The following is a 24,931-nucleotide window of genomic DNA, read 5'->3' on the forward strand; positions in this document are numbered from 1 at the left end:
GACATAAGTAAGAGTAATGCTATCACCAGTCTTTCAAAGGACCACATTCAGCTACTTTGTTTTTGAAATATGGTCTGATGTTTTCTTCTGAGGAGTGGGTTTTGAAGCATATTTTCTTTCATTTAATTTCTTGATCAATAGCAGCAGGATTACAGGAATTGTTTTGATTAAACTCAATGAAATGTAAATGATACCATCTTGATGAATTCATGATTGTACTATTGACTGCTTGTACCAAGAGAGAGCAAAGAGCTAAGTTACAGACAGTTTTTGTTGTTGTTGTTGTTTACATGGCTTATATAGCATAGATGAAGAAAAAAAAATAAAATTGCTTTTCTCTAGAACAGAGTGTTCAGCACATTCTTCTGAATCCAGACCTGGCCATTTCTCAGAATCATGGTGACTGTGGGATTCCTTTTTCTTTTTTTTTTTTTTTTTTTTTTTTTTTTTTTTTTTTTTTTTTTAAACACAAATAGAATAAGAATTTGAACTGGTTCATTCAGGAAGATATGGAAAAAGAGTTTCTTGGTAGACTTCCAATGAAGCATAGATAATTAAATGCTAGTGTGTGCTCTGTTTCAGGCTGAGTCTAACTTGGATTCTAGCTTTAGGTTGCACGTTTTTTTCACTCTGCCTATTTCGCCTGAATACTATTATTGTTGACTATTAAGATAGCATGGACTTGCAAATAGCAGTAATATTTCTTTCCTGTTTAATTTATGTAGTAATTAGGTCTATTGACAATTTCATTACGTGAAGAATCTCTTCAATTTCCTACAATAATAGAAAGTGATAGGTGCAGTTGTTTGTTGACTTACGCTTTTTAGAAGAGGAAAGCAAGCTTGGCTTTTCCTTCTGAAAGATGTAGTGTTTATTGCCACCCTGGTCATATCCCATGCATAAATGCAATGGCTTTTTGACTCTCGTGTTTCTGTGGTGACTGGTATTGCCAGAGTTGGGTGTGCTCTACAAAGAACCAACCAAGGAGTACGCAAAAGTGTGATCGAAGTCATGAGCAGACTAGAAGCTTCAGGGAGTGAGAAGCAAAGCTCTTAATTGCTTTTAACATTTCTGCTGTACTCAAGGGATGTGAGACAATGAAAGAGGCGAGGCTTGTTCCTTAAACTTTGGAAAGTTAAAGTGAGGAAAAGATGGCTAGTGGTAATCTTCTGTGCTTCTCCAGCTTGAAAATTCTTTAGATTTGTTTATATAAAACTTGTTGAAACATCAGACTGCTTTCTTCATTTGTGTCAGTATAGAGCAGCAAGAATTAGTGATGGAGATAAGCATTGTGGAGATAGACATTGCAGTACTGATGTTTACTTCAACAATAGATTAGTCAGAGGACACGTAAGTTCTCAAAGGCATTTTTTTTCCTAACGTCAAACCAAAATAGCTGGAAGAACAATATTCTAGCTTGACCTGAGAATTATTATGTGTGTTTTGAGAGTATAGATTTATAAGTGTTCCACAAAGTAATACTAGGCAAGATATTTTAACATTTCTGATGAAGAGGAAAGAAGAGACGGCGCTATCAATGATTCAAGGAATTGCTTTGTCAAGACACGGCATTCTTTAGCTTTTGGGAACTGCAGGATTTTTCTCTCTAAGAAGAAATGTAAATTAGGAAATTTTTGAATGAATACTGTAATGGTTTCTTATTAACTAATACCTGAACTGTTTATTTCAAACTTTCATACCTGTTTTGATCGTTTTCTTAACTGCATGGGAGCTAAAATTCCATCAGATCCTTGGTATTCCTAAGAGACCACTCTGTATCTAATGCTCTTTTCTTTCTTTTTTTTTTTTTTTTTAACTTTTTGTTTTCTTTCCTTTTGACTCTGTTAGCAATTTATACCTGTTAAGTCAATTTGTAGATCTTCCAAAATTAGGTGAGGTGATTTTCATGGAGCTGCTTGCAAACTTGTATCAAAGAACTAGCTGCTAAAGTTCAGTTACATGATAATAGTCGTATACTGGAAATGTAAACTGTTGTCATACAGATTGACATCCAATTGAAGGCTCTATACTGAATGAAGGAATTTTTTACTTTTACCAACAAAAGAAATGCTGAGAGTTGCATGAATCATATGTGACAGATTAGTCATAATATTTTTTATAATGCGAGTATCTGACAGAACTTGATGGACTTCTGTAGTACAAAGTGTTCATTTTCAAAACCTTCTGTAAAATCTGCAAAAACTGCTTACTAAGAAGACTCCTACCCTATGGAGGAAAAAAAAAGTTTATATAGGGGTACAAATAATGCTGCATTAAAAAAAAAACAGTCTTCCTAGAAAAAGGTGATGTGTGTTGCTAGATGTTGAGAAACTTAATTGGGAATGAAAGAATGAATTATTGAAAACATACAGGGGATAAAAATAAATATACAAAAAAAAAAAAAAAGAAATTATATCTCACTATTAAAATATGAATATAAATAATGGTGGAATTAAGCAATAATATTAGTAAAATAAAAATAAAATAGCCTATTGACAGTGTCTTAATATCACTAAAGAGACTCCTTGTGTTGATTCCACTGTTTACTTCAGAATATCTAAAACAAGGCTGCGCATATTTTAGTCAACATTTCCTTTATTTCAAAATTTTAAAGAGCCCGCAGGATAAATTAAATCTTAAAAACTCAAATATGTAAGTAGTCCTTACAGGGCAAATAGCAGCTCCTTTGACTAATTTTACATAAAGAGACTAATACTACATTTCTAGTACCATAAATCTCTGTGGGACCTAAAATGCTACTGCAGTATAACATTTTCAGTGTTTCTGTTGCCAAGAAAAATGACTTTTTTGTATGAGAACTTCCTGAGGTTTCTGTTTGAGAGTCTCATGAAGAGGATTATACAGACATTTCATGTTTGCTTAAGAAGAAAGAACGTGTAATCCTAAAACATGAAGATTGATATGCATTAAATGCCCTTAACTGGTTGTTTTTTGTTGTTGCTGTTGTTGTCAGAGATAAAACTCTTTATACAAGATTAATGTATTATTTTAGCAGGGCACCATGAATGAATGTATGAGGGCAAGTGGTCAAAAGCCTGCATTTAACTTCTGAAGAAAGTGAAAGCTTTTATCCAAAAATTCCATATGATAATCCTCTCAGTGTTTCAACTAATAAAAACAAGGGCTGCCTCCTGTTCTCTTGTGTTGGCTAATGACATCAGAGGCAGATACTGGTGGCATGACAGTAAAGGTTGAACCTTCCCGTCAGTATCGGGTAACGTTTTGTTGCTGTGGAACAGATGGCAACAGAGGGGCAGTCTGACACAACGGCGTCTGACATGGAAGTGTGAGTGAAGCAAAGGTGTGTCACTGAATTTTGCCAATGCAGAAACGATGGTACTCACTGACATTCATCAACACTTGCTGAACATTTGTGGAGATCAAGCAATGAACATGACCACAGTGAGGCAGTGGATGGTGCATTTCAGCAGTGGCAACAGCAACAGTGGGTCACCTCTGCTGATACAGCTTGTTAAGAACACAGCGTACAAGCTCTTGTTTATTGTTGGTGAAAGGGCATAGCTCACGATGGAGACAGTGTGAATAGTGTATTGTAGCTGAAAATTTTCTTTATCAGGTAGTCTTATTGTGCTCTTTGTACTGGTTGTAGTTTTAGAAAAAAAATGGAAGGCATTATTTTCTGAGTAATCTATGTATATGAATAATTTAAGATGCGGTATGACTTTGTTCTGTGCAAACTGCTATATACAATCAGGTTCAAGAACCATTCTGGTCAAACATGAAATCTTCACAAGGAAGAATTTACCAAACAAAAAACTAAAAGAATCAAAAGAGGATTTTAGTTATATGTGTAATAAGAGATAATAATTCTATTACTTCTTCATTTTAATTGAATCTCTGAATTTCCTGTTTCAGTAAGTTTTTCTTCTTTGCCTTGGAGAACATGTTGCGTGAGCTTAAGGGAAAGACTCAAATCAATAGTGAGAGTAGAGAACTTAGGGCACAGGCAAGCCAGAAAACAGTTGTTTGTCTCAGCTGTGAGTTTCCTGGTACTTCATATCACAGTTAGGGTATAAGAATATTATTTGGGGAAAAAAACACAAACCTTTTTTTTTTTTTTTTTCTTTAGTTATAGTAAATGATTATTCTTAACATACTTCTAATTTATGTTGCTTCAGTATCTCAGCATTTTAGCCAACTTCTGTATTTGTAATGAAAATGCTGGTAGTATCAAGAAATGATTATTTTTACTGTAGTGGAAATATTGGTGGTAATGCAGATATTTCTTCAGGTAACCTTTAAGCTACTGAGGAATTAAACAGTTACATTTGATGCACAGTTTGTAGAAGGAATAGATTATGTTTATGGGTGAATGATATTTTTTTAAATCTCAGTATTTTAATGAGCATCCAGTGGTGGAACAATATAACTTCAGAATATAGTTTTCACATAACTTTTAGAATATGCGTTAATAGTTAAATTAGCCTTGGTAATGTAATCAGTGACACAGCTGACATAGAGCCATGCATGAAAGGATGCAGCGATACCTGTTTTTTGTTTCAGTTATCTGCTTTAATTCTTACACTTGTTCATACCCTAGCCTTTCACTTTTCAATTTTTAGTGGACCCATCAATGATGTTGAATTTTGCCTATGGAAGGTTTCACTGGAAATGCCACAAAAACATTTGTTACTAAAAAGAAACTGGTCAGCTTATCTTTAAGAAAGTTTTCGATGGAACTATAGATCCAGGCAGATCAGGAGTCAATAACGATAGCTTGGTTCACAAATATATATTACAGTCTTTAATTGGCCTCTGTTTGAGTCACAGTGGGTAGGATACTGCAGACTTGAAGCTTTTGCCACAACACATAGAGCAGTCTTTTGTATGTTTCCAAACACTGTGCCTCAATTATTTCCATGTATTATCTTCAGTCTTAGCTGCTCCATTCCCAAAACATTATCTTGTATTTCTTATTTGACTCAGAGACTTTTTGAACCTGAACGTGTAGCTGTACAGAATGGTTTGGTTTGGAGGTCTGGAGGCCTCCAGAGATCACTTGGTTAGATTCCTTACTCAAGCAGGGATGCTCAGAGCAGGTCCATCTCCTGGCAATTTTTGATGATCTCCAAGGAGAGAGAATCCACTGTCTCTCTGGGCAGCCTGTGCAAGCGCTCAATCACTTACACAGTGAAATTGTGTTTTCTAATATTCAGGTAGGTTCTCCTTTCGGTTTGTACTTCTTGCCCTGTCACTGGAAATCACTGAAAGAGCCTTTTTTTACATCCTTCTTTCAAATATTTACATACATTGGTAGGATCCCCCAAGCTAGGGTCTAAGCAGTCCCAGCTATCTCAGCTTTTCCTTTCACGTATTATAAATTGATGTCAATAGCAGGTAATGTAAATATTACCTAGGTTTTCATAAAATCAAATACTGAGTGTCATCTGTCAGCATTCCTAAACTAAAATTTTTATCAATGAAATATTCAAATTTTTTTTACTAGTATTTTTTTGAGAAAATATTCAAGGCTAGGACAGTCAGACATATTTTTAATTATTCAAACAGGAAAAGGATCATTTCAAAACTTGATTTTTTTTAATTGTTATTTATTTTGTCTATTTGTTAGCAAAATGTTAGCATAGAGATACAGTGCTGTAAGGATAAGTATTTTGCACATTTAGAGCAGTGGGTGGAATTCCATTGGCAATGATTTTTTTTTTAATTTTTTTTTTTAAATCAATATAGAGAACTTTACTCTGTGTTTTGACCAGCAGAAAAAATCCTGTCTTTGTTCTACATTTTTTTTAGAGCATTGATATTAGCTATTCTCATAAATTTGAACTGTCTTACCCACTGTTTTTCTATTACTTATTTTTCAGAACTCCTTTGTGACCCAAAATACTTGGCAGGTAGCAGTAGCTCGCACTGCAGAGGTGTCATTGGCAGAGAACACCTTGTGTGGAGGGCTTGTATTGCAAGGGAAAGCCCAGTGTACTCATAACTTTGCCTTCTTAACTTTGAAGGACAAAGATGAGATTATTCATTTATCACTGGGACAAGTGTAAGGAATAAATCAGCCTCAGAGCCACCTTCCCAGGCTTCTCTAAGGGAAGTCTGCCTGGAGTTTAAGAATATGAGTGTGGGTTCTTAAACTGAGCAGAAAATTGACTGTAATGACACAGAATAAGAAAAAAATATTAAAGGAATCACCTTTAGCAGACAATATGTTTTAACTCGTGTCATTGTGGAATCAAGTTTTTCCTAATCAGGTTCACATCAGAAGTGCTGGTAAGAGGGCACTGAGCCCTTCTGTGGAATACACAAAGCCTTTGCTGCCTGGTGTGTTTCTTCCGAATCAGTGAACTGGGGGGTTTGGCCCACCCCTAGAGAAGGTGATATTGTTGTGTTAAAACAGCTAATTAATTGATATGTTTTCTGTGAGTATGTCAAATGTATTCTTTTTCTATTTTCCTAGGATTAAAACACATCTGAGTTTAGTGGGTCTATGTTACTATTACTCGTTGTCTAAAGGATTAAGGGCTGGCCTCTGCCTCGCTTGATATTCCTAACTGTGGAAATAAATCCTGAGGATAGAGAAGAAAATTGCTTGAAAATCTACATTCAGCTGCTGTGTTATTTCTTCTTTGTCAAAAAGTTTTGACCTGGTCACTCTGAAAGTAATGCCTATATATTTATACTGAAACTACAACAGATACAAAGAGCACAATAACAGTATTTAATAGTGTAAATTCTCAGCTACAAAACAAAGCTATCTTTCAACATGGTTGCCACCAGTAACTATGCATTTTAGCCATCAATGAACTTTTGTGTCATGCTTGTAAAAATCTGCATGCAATTTGTAACATGGCTTGTCTTTCATGTTGCTGTCACCACTGCTGAAATGCACCACTTGCTGCCTCACTGCATCCACTACTTGGTCTCCATCAACGTTCAGCAAGCATCAGTAAATGTCAGTAGGTTTTTGACATCTTCTCATGGAGAGGTTCACTGACACACCTTTAGTTCATCCGCACTTCCACATCAGACCCACTGTGTCAGAGCACACCTCTGCTGCCATCTGTCACACGGCAATAACATGTCATGGAATATTGGTGGGAAGGTTCAACCTCTACTGCCATATCACCAATATCTGCTTATGGCTTTATGGGACAACATAATAAAATGGGAGGGATTATAGCCTTCATAGTTTTCCTATGTAATTAAAACTGCAACATTAATACATTCAAAAGAATGGTTAGGAATACTGTGAATGGATTCAGCTCCATTTAAATACTTTACCTTGTGAAGGGATGTTGGAAGTGCTTTGAAATTTTTGGGAGTATTGTCCTTCATACTGTCCATTCTGTTCATGTTAATTAGCTAAATAGATTTTAATTTGTTCAAAGCTGTCAGTCTGATGCTGTCTTGAAACACATCACTGAAATAAGCAGAACAAATTAGAAAAACTGCTTTCCTGCAGTTGACTTAATTCTGCTTTTATTTCTGCATTTCATATTTCAATTTCAATTTCATGCCACATTTTTATTACTTCCGTTCTTGATGTTTAGCATTGCAGACTATTTACAAGAGGCACAGAGTACCCATGTTCTCTCAACTTTCATCCAGTGTATTTCAAAGCTCAAGAGCAAGCTGAAAATCACATCTACTTATTGTGCCTAGAGCACCGGAGTACCTGGAGTATTGCTAGATTGGTTTTGGGCTTCATGTTAAGTAGTTGAGTTCTGTGCTTTATTTTGCTCCTGTTACCATTCTACATTGTTTCCATCTTCAGTAGATAATAGAAGGTGCTAACAAGGAGTTATGGGTAAAGCTACAGACCAGTGTGATTTAATGTCCTTATTTCTGATTGTTGTTTTGTGGTTTACTGCGTCACAGGAATGAACTGACACAACTGTTAAATAAATTGAAAGATTAAGTCCTTGATCATGTTTCTAATGTGATACAGTAGGATTTGTTTCCTGGATATTTGAGAGTAATTATTTGATTCTGTTTTATCCCCTTTGGGTCACAGAAATCATTAGTGCAGTTCTGGATAAATTTCTTCAGAATAAGATCTATTGCTATGTATTGTGTCATTAGTGTTGATTTATATTTCTCTATTAATTTTAATCAATTATGTATACTCTTCCGTTGAATGAATCATGTCATATCTGTGCAACCATAAAAGGAAGGGAAGAGACAGATGTACTATTTCTAGTGGTATTCTTGTTCTCGTGGAGGATAATGTCAGAAGAGAAACATACTGTGCAACTGCACTCTTAAGGTAATTGCTCTAAGTAATTTGGTAGTTCGGAAGTTTTACCTGCCAAGTCAAAATGGAGCAGTTTATTACCTTACTCAGTAGTGTTAGATAATGCTTCTTGAAACTTTTAAGTAAGATATAGTGGTCTGTGCCTCAGTGTCCTTCTGTTAGTACATTACAGGCCTTACTATAGTGTTTCAAATTTCCTGTGGCAAAATAAGTACCTCAAAAGCAAAAGAAAAACTAACCCAAAGTCAGAGCAGTGAAAACATATACTAGAAGGTTAGGAATAGTCTCTTCTGGAATAGCTGCCATTCCAAGGAAGAAAGGTATGTGTGTATATATATATGAATATATATTAGCAAACTCTGAGTGTATTCTCAGGCCAAAATATGTAAGAAGCTACGAGATACCAGGCTGTCTTATCTGACATCCTGTGTTTACTTACAGAGGGTCTGTAGAGCTCTTTAGAAAGTTTTTCTTTGATCTTCCTGAAATAACAGTGAGAATAGGAATTTCTTCTGAGATAAGACAACATCTATGTAGCATATGTAAATGCCAAACTAAGTGACTGTTCTCATTTTCTAAGAGCCTCTGGAGTCACTGTAGAAATACAAGGCATTTTTGTGAACGTGTAGCCAGATGGAACTGGACCTAAGCATCCATCCCTTGGCAGAGACTGGAAATTAACACATGGCATGCTTTTAACACTTAACTGCTTTGGTAAAGTTCTGAATTAAACACTCAGCTATGTTTTTCAGTAATTGCATGTCTTGACCATGATGTGGAATGGCTTGGTGAAAATTGCAAGACTTTTTCTGAGTCAGTGTGACCTACTGAGTATTATGGAGCTCATGTGGGGAGAGGATGTAATCAGATGACGTTTCGGAGTTGTTACAGGAAATCATGACTGATGTGTGGAGTTGAAATCCCATACAGGAGTGAGAGAATAGAGAAAATCCTGTGAATTTATGTCTTGAATGTATAGTAGTGTCCAGTAGATTGTTAGTATCCAGTCTAGAGAGAGGAAGGCACGAAGACACTTATTACCTGAAGGTAATAAATGATATTCTTCAAAGACAGCCTTGCTTAAAGCCTTCTGTGCCATTTTCTTCACCCACAGAACAAAGATGAAATGTTCAATAGCCTTCTGATTGTAAACATTAAAAGAGTACAACCAAAGCAGTGTTGGTAAACTGCATGCACTGTATTTGCAGAGGTACTTACTCTACATGTGACAATATTAGGTATTATTTCTTGGCCCTTTTTGAACTCACCTTATTTCTGGGGAGAGCAATGAAAGGAAAGAGAATTTTTATTTATTTGTTTATTTGCTCTGATACTGTTTGGAGTCATTTCACACCATTACAGTTTTCAGGCTCTAAGTACCAACTCAGTCAAAATTTACTCAGTTACCAAATAAGTAACTAATTATAACACTTCTTTAATGTTGATATCTTTTTCTAGCTTCAGCATACGTTAGCAAAGTGAACATAATACCAAATCTATCAAATAGTTCTTATTTGTCTGAATGTGAAAAGTAACTCTATTGTAAGTTCCCCTTGTCTTAAAAGAACATTACGTAGCTTTCTTTCATTTCTCATCTTACAAGTCTTAATATAGAGTTCCTACCTTCCTCATCTTTTCTGCTTGATGTGGGTTTGTTTTTAATGTTACCTTTGATGGCCTAAAGTTGTAACAATACAGGACCATCCATTTTTTGGAGCCATTTGTGATCTGCTGTTTTAGGAGGAAGCTGTGATCTTTTATTTCCCTTTCTACTCCTCTGCAGCAGTAGTTGCCAAACTCTGCCCTCCTTCATCTGCTGACAGCCAAAGGAAAGCTATGATGTATTGCTGCCATAGGGAGAAGGATGGGAAATATCATGTCTGTTGCCAAAAGTGCCAATCACCATTCACTGCTGAAATATCTCCTCTCTGATCTGCTCCAAAACAGGGAACAAGGGCTGAATGGAAGGGTCATGAATCTGAAGATATACACTTTTAACCGTGAGCTAGAACTTTTGTAGTGAGCTAAGTCCCCAGCTCAAAGCCATACCCTCAGCCAGTCATGTCAAATATTGAACAACAGGCTCAGTACATCGCTTTCTGTGCATGGACTCCCTCCTATCTGGTGGCAACAGCAATGGGCTGTCTTACTCCAATATGTAGGAGGGAGAGGAGGCTCTTTTATATACCCGGCGTGAGATTAAGAAGCAGTGGTTCAAATGTTGGTCCGACCAGTTTATTACAGATCTTAATGAGGGAGATGGGGAAGGGGAGATGGGCAATAGAAAAGATAGGAAATAGAGGGAAGGTGTCTTCGTAGGAAGCAAGAGGGAAATAGTCACCACCATGGATCCAGCATGATTCGTAGTTCAGTCACTGATCTTCAGTAGTGTTCATCAGGTGTTTTTCTGTTGATGATAACAACTTTTCAATGGTACCAACTTATTTATAAGCCCAAAGTGGTTGAGTCAGCTGCCTTTGGAGTGACAGCTCAAATCCAAAGCGTTTGAGTCAGCTCTCCTTGGAGGGTCAGATTCTGGCACTGGGATCTCAGCAGAAACTCCTTTGTTCCCATCTTCCAGGCCTTGCCAGCAGATAAGAGGGAGCAGGGATTCCCACCTGCAATCTGTTTTCACAGGACATGATGGTATCATTCCCCAATTTTCCCATACAGTAGCACTCATCACTTACCTTCTCAATAAGTCAGTTAGAATCTTATCACAAGAAATACCTCAGGAAGTAAGCTTTGAGCCAGAAGACAAAGAATGGTTCTCAGATGGGCAAAGTGATGCATAAGTACTGTTAACAATTTACCTACACCAGGAGTCATTTTGAGGCATTGAGTAATCCCAGTGTGGCTGAGGCTGGAAGAGACCTCTGGAGGTCATCTGGCCCAACCCCTGCTCAAGGGTGGACACCCAGAGCAGTGTGCCCAGGACCATGTCTAAGTGGCTTCAGAAGATCTCCAAGGAGAAAATGACAAAACCTCTATGGGCAGCTGTGCCAGTACTCCATCACCCTCCCAGGAGTGCTTCCTGATGTTCAGAGGGAACCCCCCATGTTCCAGTTTATTCCTGCTGCTTCTTCTCCTGGCTCTGGGCACCACTGAGAAGAGCCTGGCTCCATGCTCTTTGCACCCTCTATGCAGAGATTTACAAAAATTGGTGAGATTTCCCTGAGCCTCCTCTTCTCCAGGCTGGGCAGTCACAACTCCCTTGGCCTCTCTTTATAGGACTGGTACTCCAGTCCTTCATCATCTTGGTGAATCCCTTGATCACCTTGTTGTAATGTATGCTTCCATTTACATCATTTAGGTAAGAAGTGTTAATATGGGGCATAACATATCTGGAGTAATTGCAACAGAGATGGAAAAAAACCCAAACAATTGATGAATACAATTTAGTAATTTTTGACAAGTTTGTACAAAAGTCTAAAAAAAAGAAATAAAGTTGGAAAGAAAGGTCATCCTTTAGGATTGTGGCGGGTTTTTCTAGGTATTAAAAACTGCCACTCTATAACTGTACGAGATAGTCTGTCATAGTAAACAGTGGAATGTTACAAAAAAATGAACACTTTACCAGCCTCTTTCTATGTCAGAAAATATATACATATGCATTTTCTCATCTGCTTGTGTGAATTTTCTTAAAAATGTTCTTTATTAGAACAGCCTTTATAGTAGTTAGTACATTTCATAGTTTTTCACAGGTATGTGACTTTAAAGCACAAATAGATAAAGTACAAGGTTGCACTTCAGAAATACAGCAATGATATGAGTGGGAGGATAAATTTATTTAATTGCAGTATATGCCATTAAAAATCACCACTTTCAGGAGTCACCTTTGGTTATTGTAATACTGCTCTTTATTCAGGCTGGATAAATAACACAGATGTTAGTTGATTTGGTAAATTGTTTATAATCATGCAGCATTTTTAATGCCGAGAGCATCTTACATTGCTTTTAGTGACAATCATTTTGATACTTGTGCACAGCTCTTTCTCTTTTTGCCTTGCTGAAAAGGATCAATGATTCCTCAGTGAAGTAACTCAAACCTTTTATCATTGAAAAAGACGTGCTAAATTTCTTGGCAAGAGTGGTTGATGCTGCTGATTTACTATTTTAATTTTTTGGCTGAACTATTGAATCTTTGCCTGCTGCTTCCATTTTTCGACTTCAGACGTACTTTGCTGAATGGCATAAAAGGAAAAAAAAAAAGGGGGGGGGGAGGAAAAAAAGCCCAAACCTCTTTACTGTGTATGGGCAAATGCTTTTTTTTTTTTTTCTTCTTTTCCTCATCTTAAGGACCATCTAACAGGAAATTGGTTCTCTCTACTCCGTAAAGAGACTGGAAAAACACAGGTGAATCATGTTCATAACCATAAAACATGAACATAACCACGTTTTGCAGTTTGGTGTTAGAAGACTCATGGTCTCTTTATGCAGATGGCACTCTGCACTGCTTTTTTTCAGCTTTTCATGCTTAGTTGTGTTGTTTAGATAGTTGATTCGGATAGAAACTACATCAAGAAGTGGGTATTCAGACTCTTCACTTCTAGTTGGTTTAGCATCTCAAGCCAAGCACAGAATAATCCACTGATTCTTTAAAATCCAGCTATTTTAAATCAAGAAAGGGCACAAAAGATGTGCCCATTTTCTTCAAATAGAAGGAAGAAATTTAACTAATTTTCACATTATAACACATGATTTTACTATGGGAGAATTGTCCAAGGCTGAATTTTTTGTGAAAGCAAAAGTCAGACACAGAGCCTAGGGGAAATACTGACTAATAACAGAAAGTGAGAAGATTGTCACTGAGACAAATTCATAGCTACAGGGTAGCTGGAGAACGTAGAGGAAACGTGTTTCTAGATACGTGGTCGTGCTGTGATAAACTAGATACTACAGCCTACTCAACCCCACTGCTAGATTCTGGAAGATGAGTCATGTTTAGAGATTCTACAATGACCTTGAGTGAGTGTTCTCATTATATTGAGATACGTTTTTTTGTGTTACTAAGACCCAGGATGAAATTCAAATCTGCTGAGATTGCTGAATATTAAAGATATAGTATAGTAGGAATACTAAGGAAAAATGAATTCATATATTCATTTAATTTTAATTTTCATATTTCCAGTAAACATAATAGCAAAGCAGTGAGATTATTCCTGTATAACCCTTTCTAATGCATAAATTCTGTTCCTGAAATAAACATGATAATTCATTTATTCAGTAATCTTTTATTTTTTTTTCAGTAACTTCTGGTCAAACTGTTGCTGTGGATACACAAACCAGGGTAACCAAGGAAACCACCAGCTTCACACCAGAAATGCCATCTTCTGTGCTTTTGGAGGTTCCAGCCTTAGCTGACTTCAATAAGGCATGGGCAGAACTCACTGACTGGCTTTCTCGACTGGATCGAGAGATTAAAGCTCAGAGAGTGACAGTAGGAGATCTTGATGATATCAACGACACGATCATCAAACAAAAGGTATGAGAAACACTGATTTTTCAAGTTGAAAGCCTCATGATCTTTATTCCATATAAAATCATTTCAGCAGGAGATACAGAAGAGATGATAGGCTACAGTACATATAGTGGTTATTTAAGCTACTTTATCTCACAGTTATTGGTTTAAATATTAAGATAGTTCGTTGATAAACAAAAAATGATTATTTAATAGTGTTCCCTGCTACTTATATAAAATCTTTTTATCTTTCTGTTGCTTGTACTGATGGTGTAATAACAGAGTATGTATGGCAATGGTTGAAATATGAACCACAAGAGAAAGAGAGAATTATGTTGTGAACTCCAGATTGCTGGAGATACCCTACTGCATACCTTTTCTTACCTTGTTTTTGTAATGACTTCTTGAGAAGCTTCTGTCCTGCTGCTGTAGGATTATGAAAAGCTCCTCAGTCATCCTAAAGAAAAGAACAGCTTGTTAATGGAAGTATTTTGTCAGCAATCAGATTTTACTTAGCTTTGAAAACACACAACAAATAATATAGAAATACATGTACAAGAACAAAAAAGACTAAACTAACTTTGTCTACTCAGTAGCAGTACAGTTAATTTGTTGTTATACAGTTGAAAGTTAATTACCTGCCTTCCGGATTTAGCATTGCTCAATACAAAAGATTTGGCTTGCCTGTGCAAAACTTTGCAATGTTAAATTTACATTCAGTTCTGTTCTAAACTGAATTTAGGACTCTCTGTTACAAAACACTCTTTTGCTTCCTCCTTCTCCTAATAGAAAGTCTGATTTATTTTAGGGAAGATATTGACATTCTGTCTTTTTGCTTAAAGTAAAAAAACAGAAAGAGAAACAGTGGACAAATATTGCCTTGTAACTATACTAAGCAGTGTTATAGGAAGGGTGTACATTAAAATACACAAATGCCTGGTAGGATTTATTCTGTTTGTTTTCTTATACTTATTGGCTATGTTGTAAATAATCATTTATTAATTGAAGCATCTTTTAGAAGTGATGTGTATATCTTAATAATAATTGGTAGTTGCTGCATCTCCGGTAAAGCTGCAAGATTAAAATAGTTGTTTTGTAGTTTGAAAAGAGCTGAAGAATTGTCTGTAGATTATATTTCTGTCTTCTTGAGAATTGCTTTAAAATTTCATATTCTCAAATACTTGGTTCAAAATTATCTGGGTTTCTTACTTTTTGCCTCACTATAGCTTATTACTGTGGCAGGCAAAAACTTCAGCTACTTTTATAGATCTCCTTTACTTAAATGTGTGTTCATGCCACTAACTCGTGAGAACCACAGTTGTCATTAATGTTACACACGATGTAAAATTGACTGGTTTATATCTGCATTTCATCTTAACTCAAGGCTGAAAAGACAGTTAAGTCAGCACTATTGTAGTCTTCCTCTCACTTGTTTTCCTGGCTAGGTACCATCTCTTTTTTCAATCCCATGCTGTGCTGGTAACAAAACCAGCAGGAAAACTCTTTTTGTGTGTGTGTTTACCTCTCTAATTGACTGTGCAACAGAATGTGACATTTAATATAGTCTCTGATGAAATGGAAGAATCGATGTCTAAATATAGACTGCAGTTCTGTTAACTTGCTCCCACCTCTAGTGATCATCTAGAGAAGGCACCACTTAATAGATAGGCATGAATATAGTGAAACTTTGATTCTTTTCTTAAATCTGTCATTTAATTATTAGGTGAGATTAATGGTCAGTTTAGCCAGGATTTTCAAAACTTACCGTACATTGTAGGTTTCACTCCGCAGAAGCCTTGCATTGTAGCACATGGAGTATCTACTGCAGTAAGTGAGCTGACGAAGTTCGATGTGTAAAAAGCCATGACAAAGATTATCTCAATCGGAAATCTAAAAGTAGTGGTTACCTTCCAAAATTTGCATGTTACGTAATGAGCACAGTCATGTGTCCACAGTGATTTAAAAGTCATTGGAAGTCACACTATTTTATTGTGATCTGCTCTGATAGTTTGTTTCATCTCCGTAGGGAGCTAGCACTGTTAGGTCAATAGGAATTCCATTTTAGTAGATTGACAACATTTTGTTTTGTGCATCCAATTTTTGAATTTAGGTATAAAGTATCATTTTAACGCTGCTGTCTACGTCCCTTAGAAAAATTCAGCATTATAAAGACATGCTTCCTGAAATTGTTTTATTACAATGCATCTCAAGTTGTTCACCTAGAATTCAGAACTGTTGGTATGCTACCAAGCCCTTACTGTTTGGGGGTTTTGTTTCCATTTCATATTTCTTTCAATAGAGAGAGCTGCATTTATTATAAGAAATTGAAATGTCAAAGCAAACATTTTAAAAGCAAGGAAATCTGATATCCTAGCAACGTATGTAACATGACATTTTCTAAACCGTCCAGGTAAAAGTAAGTGACCTTAGATTGTCCTTTCTCTCACAGCAGCATGTAATGTTATTGAAGCTAAGTCTCTGAGGGCATTTTGGTTAGGTTCATTTCATTCTGATTGTGTCACAAGACCACAGCTGCTAACTCTGACATATTTTTCCTCTGTAAAAGTTTAAGACATCATTAGCCCCCACTTGAACCTCTGCTTGGAAGTGATCACAGTGTACTGGTACTTCTGTGTGAGTGGTTAGGATAATAAAGTAGCATCCACAAAGGTTAATTGTGGAACAAAAAGCAAAACAAGACAATCATTTTAAAAGGAAAATATTTTAGTGGTAGCTTTCCTTTAAAGAAAGAAACAGAACAACTAAAATTCTGCTAAGCAGTGCACATTCTATATAGTAAAATGAACAAACTAAATGAATAGTATAATGACTGTTCATTTCAGATGCATCTCTGGTTAATCTTTCTGTCAAATGAGTTGTAGGTATTTCTTTCATGCAAATGTAATATGTTTTACTTTCTGCCTATGATTGCATACATTCTGTAAAGTAAAAGATTCTAAAAAGTTTGTAGTTAAAAAACGTTAGCATTGGTTCCATGTTTTCATTAGGGGCAGATTATCGTAATCACCTGCTTTTGAATACTGATGCTTTGTAGAATTTGATCTTCAATGAAATAGATGTAAGGCAGGCTCACAATAGGATATGTTTTCTTTAGATAACCTTCATCTATAAATGAAGTTCAGAGGAAATAAGAATATATAACATGCCAAGGTGTAAGTAGCTAAGGGACATGGCAGAGTTAAGTTTACAGTTTTTTTTTTCATTTCTTTGTCCTTACTTCAGGGCAAATAGGTATTTCAAATTTGATGGTTAAGTAAGGGTTCTTCATAAAAGGAAATACAGACAGAAGAAAAGCATGATAAATTATGTTTTATTGTGTTACAGAAAGATGAAACCTTTCCTTACCTAAGATGCCAGAAAGCCTCTGCTCAGAAACTCTGCTTTGCCATCATTATATTTTGAGGAAAGCTTGGAGTGGGAGTAGATAGATTTCTATGAAAACATGAATGCTGTGCAAAGCAGGAAAATAGTTAGCAATTCCATTAAAAGAAATCAACTGCTATAATATCTAAATTTTGAACTTTTTCCATGGATTTTGCATGCTGTCCATGCAAACTTCTCATAGCATACGTTAATGAAAACATGGCTTTTAGCTGTAGTGGCTGAAAATATATTTCTATTTAGTAAGAAGTATTATAATACCTTATTTTTTAATGTGTATTTTAAATTTTAAATGTGACAGTGCTAATAAATTTTGCTACAGTTTTTGGTTCTGAGAGTCTAGGTTGAGAATATACTTTTAGGGGTGGCTGAGCAAATTTCTCTGAAGGAGTGAGACTAATAGTCAAACTAGTTACTAAGACTTCTAAGGAAAGAAGAGAAGAAGATACTTTTAGGTAATGATTTATGTCATCCTAAAGTATTCTTCTGAAAAGATACCAGGTAATTTATTTCTACTGAATTAATTTGTCAATACTCTAAAATCTGGTTTGATTGTCCATCAGTTAAAGAAGTAAACAAAATTAGAACGAGGAGTTTGTTTTCAGTATTAATTACCGAATTGATTTTTCAATAGCTGAAGATCTTGTGCAGATGTTGATAATGACATAATTGTAGAGGAATAATATTGGTTTATAGGCTATGCAATTAACAGTCAATTGTGGGCTGAAGTGCCAGGTTTGAGGATGTTTTACCTATCCCTTCCCGTTGGTTACAAACTGTGCATCATCACAGCTTTGTAGTTGTACATACATTAATATTCTGATAGATCAGAAGAATGGTAAACTTTCTGTCCAAACTGTTTTCCAACATTGTGTGTGTGTGTGTGTATGCAAGGCAGAGTGTCTGGAAGACTGAGTAGAGGAAATGGGCCTGGGGGTATTGATTGATGCTCGGCTGAACATGAGCCAGCAGTGTGCCCAGGTGGCCAAGAAGGCCAATGGCATCCTGACTTGCATCAGAAATGGTGTTGCCAGCAGGAATAGGAAAGTGACTGTCCCCCTGTACTCAGCTCTGATGAGGCCACACCTCGAGTTCTGTGTCCAGTTTTGGGCCCCTCACTGCAAGAAAGACATTGAGGCCCTGGAACGTGTTCAAAAGAGGGCGACAAAGCTGGTGAGGGGTCTGGAGCACAAGTCTTATGAGGAGCGGTTGAGGGAGCTGGGATTGTTCAGTCTGGAGAAGAGGAGGCTCAGGGGAGACCTCATTGCTCTCTATAACTACCTGAAAAGAGGTTGTAGTGAGCTGGGGGTCGGCCTCTTCTCTCATGTAACTGGTGATAGGACCAGAGAGAATGGCTTCAAGCTGCGCCGGGGGAGATTCAGGCTGGATGTTAGGAAATACTGCTTTTCTGAGAGTGGTCAGGCACTGGAATGGGCTGCCCAGGGAGGTGGTGGAGTCACCGACTCTGGAGGTGTTCAAGGAACGTTTGGATTTTGTGTTGAGGGATATGGTTTAGTGAGAACTATTGGTGATAGATGAATGGTTGGACTGGATGATCTTATGGGTCTTTTCGAGCCTTGGTGTTTCTGTGAGTCTGTGAAATACAGATTTCCAAATCTATTTCCTGCTTCTACGGTAGTAAAATTTGTAGGTCTCTATTACAGGGTGCAAATGGTGCACTATAAATAAACTCATGTTACATTTCCATCTGTCCATATCATTCGTATTGGAAGTGAAAGCAGTAGATAAGGTGAGGTCCTTAACTTCTTGGCTACCTTTATGTAGACTGGAAAAATTTTCATACAAGTCATGCGGACATGAAAAGATCCACCTGCAGATATTATATCTGCATTTGAAGATATCTACTATTGAAGAACATCATAGAAGATTTTACACTTAGAGCTGAATATATTCCATTACTGTATTCTGATGTGCTTAAAGTGAGGAATTCGCTACTAGTCCAGAGCCCAAGTATGGTGCTAGTAAGTTGGGAAATGTTTGTATTTTCAGAGTCAGATTCAGGAGCATTTTCCACCATCCCTCCCTCGGATGATGTCTTGCTACTTTGGTGGTTGTTTTTGAAGCTTCATGTGTCTAGGATTTTCCATATACATATAAATACAAAGCTAGAGCCATTCCCCAGGCAGCTGTTGAATCAGGGACAGCTAGATCCCAAAGCTAGAGCTGAAATTGATTCTGCAGCTTGCTCGTGTTCATTGATACTTTTGTACACCTCCTCCGCTGGCAGAATCCCAGAGATGTCTTTGTGACTTCGGTGGTGTGGAAAACCTTCTTTAATTCTGTGAATTTTGCATATAATTTTTCACTCATGAGACTACTGTCATAATTTTGTGCATATTTTAGACTGGTGTTCTTCTGTTTAACGTTGAAAGTATAGTAAAATTCTGATTTTAAATAGCTGTGCTGTTAGGCTCTTTAAGAATTAATTCTTATTTATAAGAAGTGCTTGAAGGATGATTTCAGTGTTCTAAGTGAATAAAATACTCATTACCGAATAGAGTCCCAAATATACTAAAATAAAGTTTGAATTACAAAATTTGTGTGCTGAACAATTATTATTATTATTATTGTAATAGAAAGAAGAAAAATGAAGATGCATCAGCCTTTTAAGATTATTCGTAAAGTGTAGAAAATGAGGCAGGATGCTCTAGAGGGCCTGGAGATGTGTCTTTAAAGGGAAATGAGAGGGGAAAAATAATCTTCTGTTAGCCTGAAAATTGAAACTCAAGGGATACAAAAATTGTGTGAGGAGAATCTTTGTTAATACTTTGTAGCAGATAAAGACAGCTGATATTTCAGAACAGCTTGACCACCTCATTATGGGATGTTAGGGAGTGAATTTGTTTTCTGCAACAATAAAAAAGCTGTCTAAACACTGCATTTTGGAGAGTGATTAACAACCATTTCCTTATTTCTCTTAAATGTTAATCACTAGGATGTGCATTAAAATTTTACCTCTAAGGATCTGGGTCTAAACTTATTGATGTAAAAGAGTTACTTTCATCATTTTTCAATTAGTTTTCAGTCAGGCTGCAAATCATCACTCAAATGAAAAATACCACTGTGCCGAAGGATAACTTTCCTCTGATTGCTTTTATTGGCCTATTGTGAAATAAACTGATTTTTTTTTTTCCAATTCCTGACAAAAAGGCTTGCAGGAAAGGATAAATTATCGTGATTGGTGCAGCTGGCATCCTGTTAGTTTCAGTGGGTAAGGGACAAAAGTCTAGAAACTAATTTTCAATTGCATTTCTGTGTTGAGAATTAGAAGTACACAGTTTTCACTAGGGTTACATTTTTCAATAGCGAATATAAATCTGACCTATCTTAAAAATATAAATGATCTATTCCATCAAAACTGGACTTTACCTCCCTTACTCTTCCATCTAAATCAATCTTTTACCGTGTATGTTTGCAGTCTGGTAGTGTGTGCAACTCAGACAAAAAACACTGAGCCTTCTACAAGAAGGCAGAAGGTGCAAAAACTGCATAAGTCGTCATGAATTCTGTGTCTGTCCAGTTGGAAAGAAACTTGAGCTATGTTCTGGGCTGCATGTATTTAGATCCTAACCAAGACACTGAGGGAAGTGATTAGTTCCCTCTAATCAACAATTTGTGAAACTACATTTCAAAGTGCTCTATCTTGTTTTGGGCTTCCCCTTGTACAAGAAAGATATGGAGGGAGTCTTGTCCTTAGCCATTGAGGTGGTCAAGGGCTCTAGATTTGAGAGGGGCCAAGGGCCTGGGCTTGCTCAGCCTGGGAAAGAGTTCAAGGGACCTAATTGCTGTATATGGCAGTTTGCAAAGGTGCACAGCAAAAGGTTGAGAGGTGATAGACACATTCAGCAGCAAAGCAAATTTGGATTAGATGGAGAAATGGAGAAAACATGTTCATGATTAAGATACAAAAATACTGCAATAGGCTGTCCAGGGAGGCTGTGGATTCTCCATCCTTGGGGATACTCAACAGCGACAGCGAAGTGGACAGGGCCCTGTGTGACCTGAAGTTTCTCTGAATTTGGTCCTATTTCAGTTCTAAATAAGTTAGGCAAGATGATCTCTAAAGATCCCTTCCAGTGTAAATTATTCTGTAATAATATATCAATGCTATTTATAAAGAGCAAGGTTCTGTGTTGTATGTCTTGCCAATAAAGTACACTTTAAAGGAAGGGAAATACGGCTTTATGCCACTTTTGCAGCCTTCCTACCTCAACTGTGATTTGCTCTGCGGCCTCATACTATTTTGATGAATAATTTTGTTTGAAATACTGCAGTGAGGGTCTGTATTTGGCAGTTACGCAAGTGTTAAGGGGCTGTATTTTTCTATTCATGTTAACATACATTAGTATCAGTAGTAACAGGAAAAGCTATGAGTGGTTTTGGTTTTATTTAGAAATTACAAGAAATACTGTTTCCAAATGATTGTGCAATGTATAAAATTCTAATCTAGTTGTAATCATAAAATGCAAATTAAAACTAGAGGGACTGATTGTGTATTTACTCATTTTATCTGTGAAAAGATTGAGCTCTTCTCAGAGAAATACGTTTTCTTTTGTCAGAAAATAAAAATATCAAGTCCCAGCAGAACTTCCTAATGAAGCTGATCTTGGAACATGGTTCTCTTGTGTAGTAAAAGAAAACAATCTCAGAATTTTAACTAAAAAAATGTACTGTCTCAAAACGTGCACTGTTGGTTTCTCTTTGTGCAGAGTGCTCTGCTACTTCTATAAACACGGCCTAATAATAGTATAGATTCAGGGATTTGCTAGCAGATGGACAATTCCCTCTTGAGGCAGAGCAGCCAGCAGTGTCATTATCATCTTCTCTCTGAAGGAATTGTTTCTTCTAAAATTCACTAGCTTTGTAAGCTGTGGGATGTATCAAATAACTAGTTTCTAGTGGCTTAACATCTATTGCAGTAAACTGAATTCTTGGAATTCCTTCTTCTCTTTTCCCAGTATGCTGTAATAATTTTTGCACTTAGAGAAGCTTTTATGGAGAGTTTTCTGATGGTTAAATTGTTTCATAACATTCATGTGAAGTAATTAAGACAACTGAATGTGGAAAGCAAGTGTGCACTGGAACGCCGGGAAGAGGCAGTCACAAACTCACTAAGGCTCCTTTGAAATATTTAGATTTTATGTAGAGCTGCTTGTAAGTCAAAGGTAAAATTCATAATAATAGCCATAGTGGCATAAAGGCATATTTGTTTTCAGGGGCATAATGGTCTTGAATACCAGTCTCCATTCACTAAACTCTAGGCATATAGTGGTGGATATCATTCACTGGACCTAAGACGAATAAACAACTTTCTGTGGGTATGGGGAGGGATAGAAGTAGTGGGACGCTGCGTGTATTGGCAAGTTGGTATTTTGGGGTACATATTCAAAATTTGTGTAATCTCTGTTGTAAATTTTTGTAATTTGTTGTAATTTGTGTAAACTCTGTTGCCCCACATTCTTACCCACCTCTTTGGAACTAGTTCCCATCTGACTCGAGTCCTGTTGGTCCATTTCTTTTTATCACAGATTCTGCTTTTGTTACTATTAAGCTGAATTTTGGCACACAGAAGATGAGGAAAGGATATAAAGTCTAATTTTGCTTAACACCTCTGACAGCTAATTTCCTTTGTTAGTGATGAACAATATGTTGAAGAAACACTAGGTTGTGTTTTTTTCATTAGTCAGCGGGGGAGAATTGTGTTTGTTTTTTGTTTTGTTTGATGTAAAAACACTAGTACTGTAAGAATAAGTTCTCAAATGCTCCTATCTGTGAACAACAAATTTACAATACAAATAGACAAAATATTATTTTTTACATTACTATGTGCTCCAATGATATCCAAGAAAATGACCGAGTACGCTTTGAACTTGAAGTATGAAAGTAATTCCATTAAAAGAAATAAGACTATACGTTTCTCTAAAGAAAGACTTTAAAGCATTTTCGTGAATTGAGCCAGAGAACTCAACACTTCAAACAGTTGAGTTCTGAAGGACTTAATTAAAAAACATAACTGTTTCTGTAGTAAATGCGGGCCATTTCACGTCACTCAGACCTGTCATCTGTATCCGTGTCTAGCCGATACAATAGACAAGGTAACAGATCAATTCCCAGAACTATGTTTTGCTGCTTTTGTGGACCATTGCTCTTATTGAGCTAAAAGATCAATTCAGCTTATCACCATGGCACCCCTCATGCTCATGTGCTTTCTGTTTATATGAAAGATTTTGTGCAGCCAAATGTGAGCTTCATACAGAGCAGTTTAGTCACCTCACTGAGCTCCTAACTTTCCATGTTTCTGGACTTGCTGAGTCTTCCACCTGAATGGCATTCACACTGAGGTTCATATAGTTCAAGTGTTGTAACTCTCCATTCCATTTGCTTAAGAAATTTTTTCCTGGTAGATGCTAATAAGCAAAAATGTTCAATTGCTGCAGTTGCATGCTACTTACAGAAGTATGGCTTCAGGAAAGTTTTTTTGTTTGTTTGTTTGTTTGTTTGTTTGTTTTATTGTAAAAACTCCCACAAGAAATGGTCAGTGAAAGGTAGGAAGACCATTCAAGGTGACAAAATATGAACTAAACTTACCCACCAAACAGGAAGAATATTTAGTATTTAACCATTCATTTTTGTGTGCTTAAGTAACTAGGCAAGATCGAGGTATTACTGCTAAATGTGGCTTGTTTTTCTCAATATATACTGCATTACAAGCTCTCATGTGGATACCTATACTTGGTCTGACTCACCCCAGTTTTTCTGGTGGGCAGTTTCCCACTGGAAAATTGAAAGGGACCAGCACATGCCGTCAGCAGCACGGTGACTTTGTGAATACTCTGAGTCAGACTCATGACATAATCCTGCAAATGAAGCAAGTTTCCAATAGTGTGTAAGAGCTACTTCCTACCATTCAATAGCACAAATAAGCCCCTGGATATCCAGACCAACATTACTCCTTCAGGACACTGGAAAACTTACTGCTTTTTCTTCTGCCTCATCTACCTGTCTCCTTTGTCACTCCAACGCCCTAGGTTGTAGTTTAATTAGATTTTTGAATTAAAAAAACAAGAAGAAAAAAAAAACAGAAAAAAAACAGAAAAATCATGTTCTAATATTAGAATTACTGAAATAAAAAAGTTGTATTTTCATATTCCAAGTGTCCCTTTTTGATATTTTAACAGAACAGTTTGACACTGTTTCTCTGAAAAAAATAAGATGAGCACTTATATTTGGAGTAGAATCAGCTTATAATGTTTTAGAAAAAAATGGTTCTGAAGTAACACAAATAGCCTGCTTTATTTCCTGTTTGTTTCACGTTGTTTGGGGAAATGTCTGTTATGCATTTGCACCAAAGGAAGATACCATAAACAGAAGATGAAATTGAACATTATTCTTTTTTGTGGGGAACAGGGATGGTTTTTGGCCTATTGTTAGTTGCCAGAGATGTCTAACTGCGTATGTCACAGAATCATTTATTCAAACAGACAGTTTTGAAGGTGGCATGGTGTGGGACTAGAACTCACTGTAAATGTCCAACCTTTTAACATATGTTTGACCATATGAATGGGACTGATTTCCTTTGTGATATCTTATCTCTGTGTCTTAAGTTCCTACTGTGCATCACGATCAGCACTGATAGCATTTTTAACTGTTCTTATAAGTCCTTCTACCTCTTCGTATGTGGCCCATATGGCATAATATTTCTGTGATGAAAACTGCTATATTTGACACATTCCTATAATGACATTCAGATGCGGGATTCAGCTCATTCTGACAGAATGATTGTGTTCTGC

At 36.6% G+C, this 24,931-nt stretch overlaps 1 protein-coding gene across 19 annotated transcripts in view; it reads left to right on the forward strand.

Moving 5' to 3' along the window:
- DMD (dystrophin) overlaps positions 1-24,931 on the forward strand; it is a 1,043,969-nt gene that overhangs the window by 710,964 nt on the left and 308,074 nt on the right. For all 19 annotated transcript variants that reach the window (XM_048931232.1, XM_048931479.1, XM_048931663.1 and 16 more), the window contains one exon: positions 13,507-13,742. In XM_048931232.1, coding sequence (XP_048787189.1) covers positions 13,507-13,742 — 236 coding nt within the window. The remainder of the gene's footprint in view (positions 1-13,506; positions 13,743-24,931) is intronic.

The sequence above is a fragment of the Lagopus muta genome, chromosome 1 (assembly GCF_023343835.1).
Source record: "Lagopus muta isolate bLagMut1 chromosome 1, bLagMut1 primary, whole genome shotgun sequence".
Taxonomy (NCBI): domain Eukaryota; kingdom Metazoa; phylum Chordata; class Aves; order Galliformes; family Phasianidae; genus Lagopus; species Lagopus muta.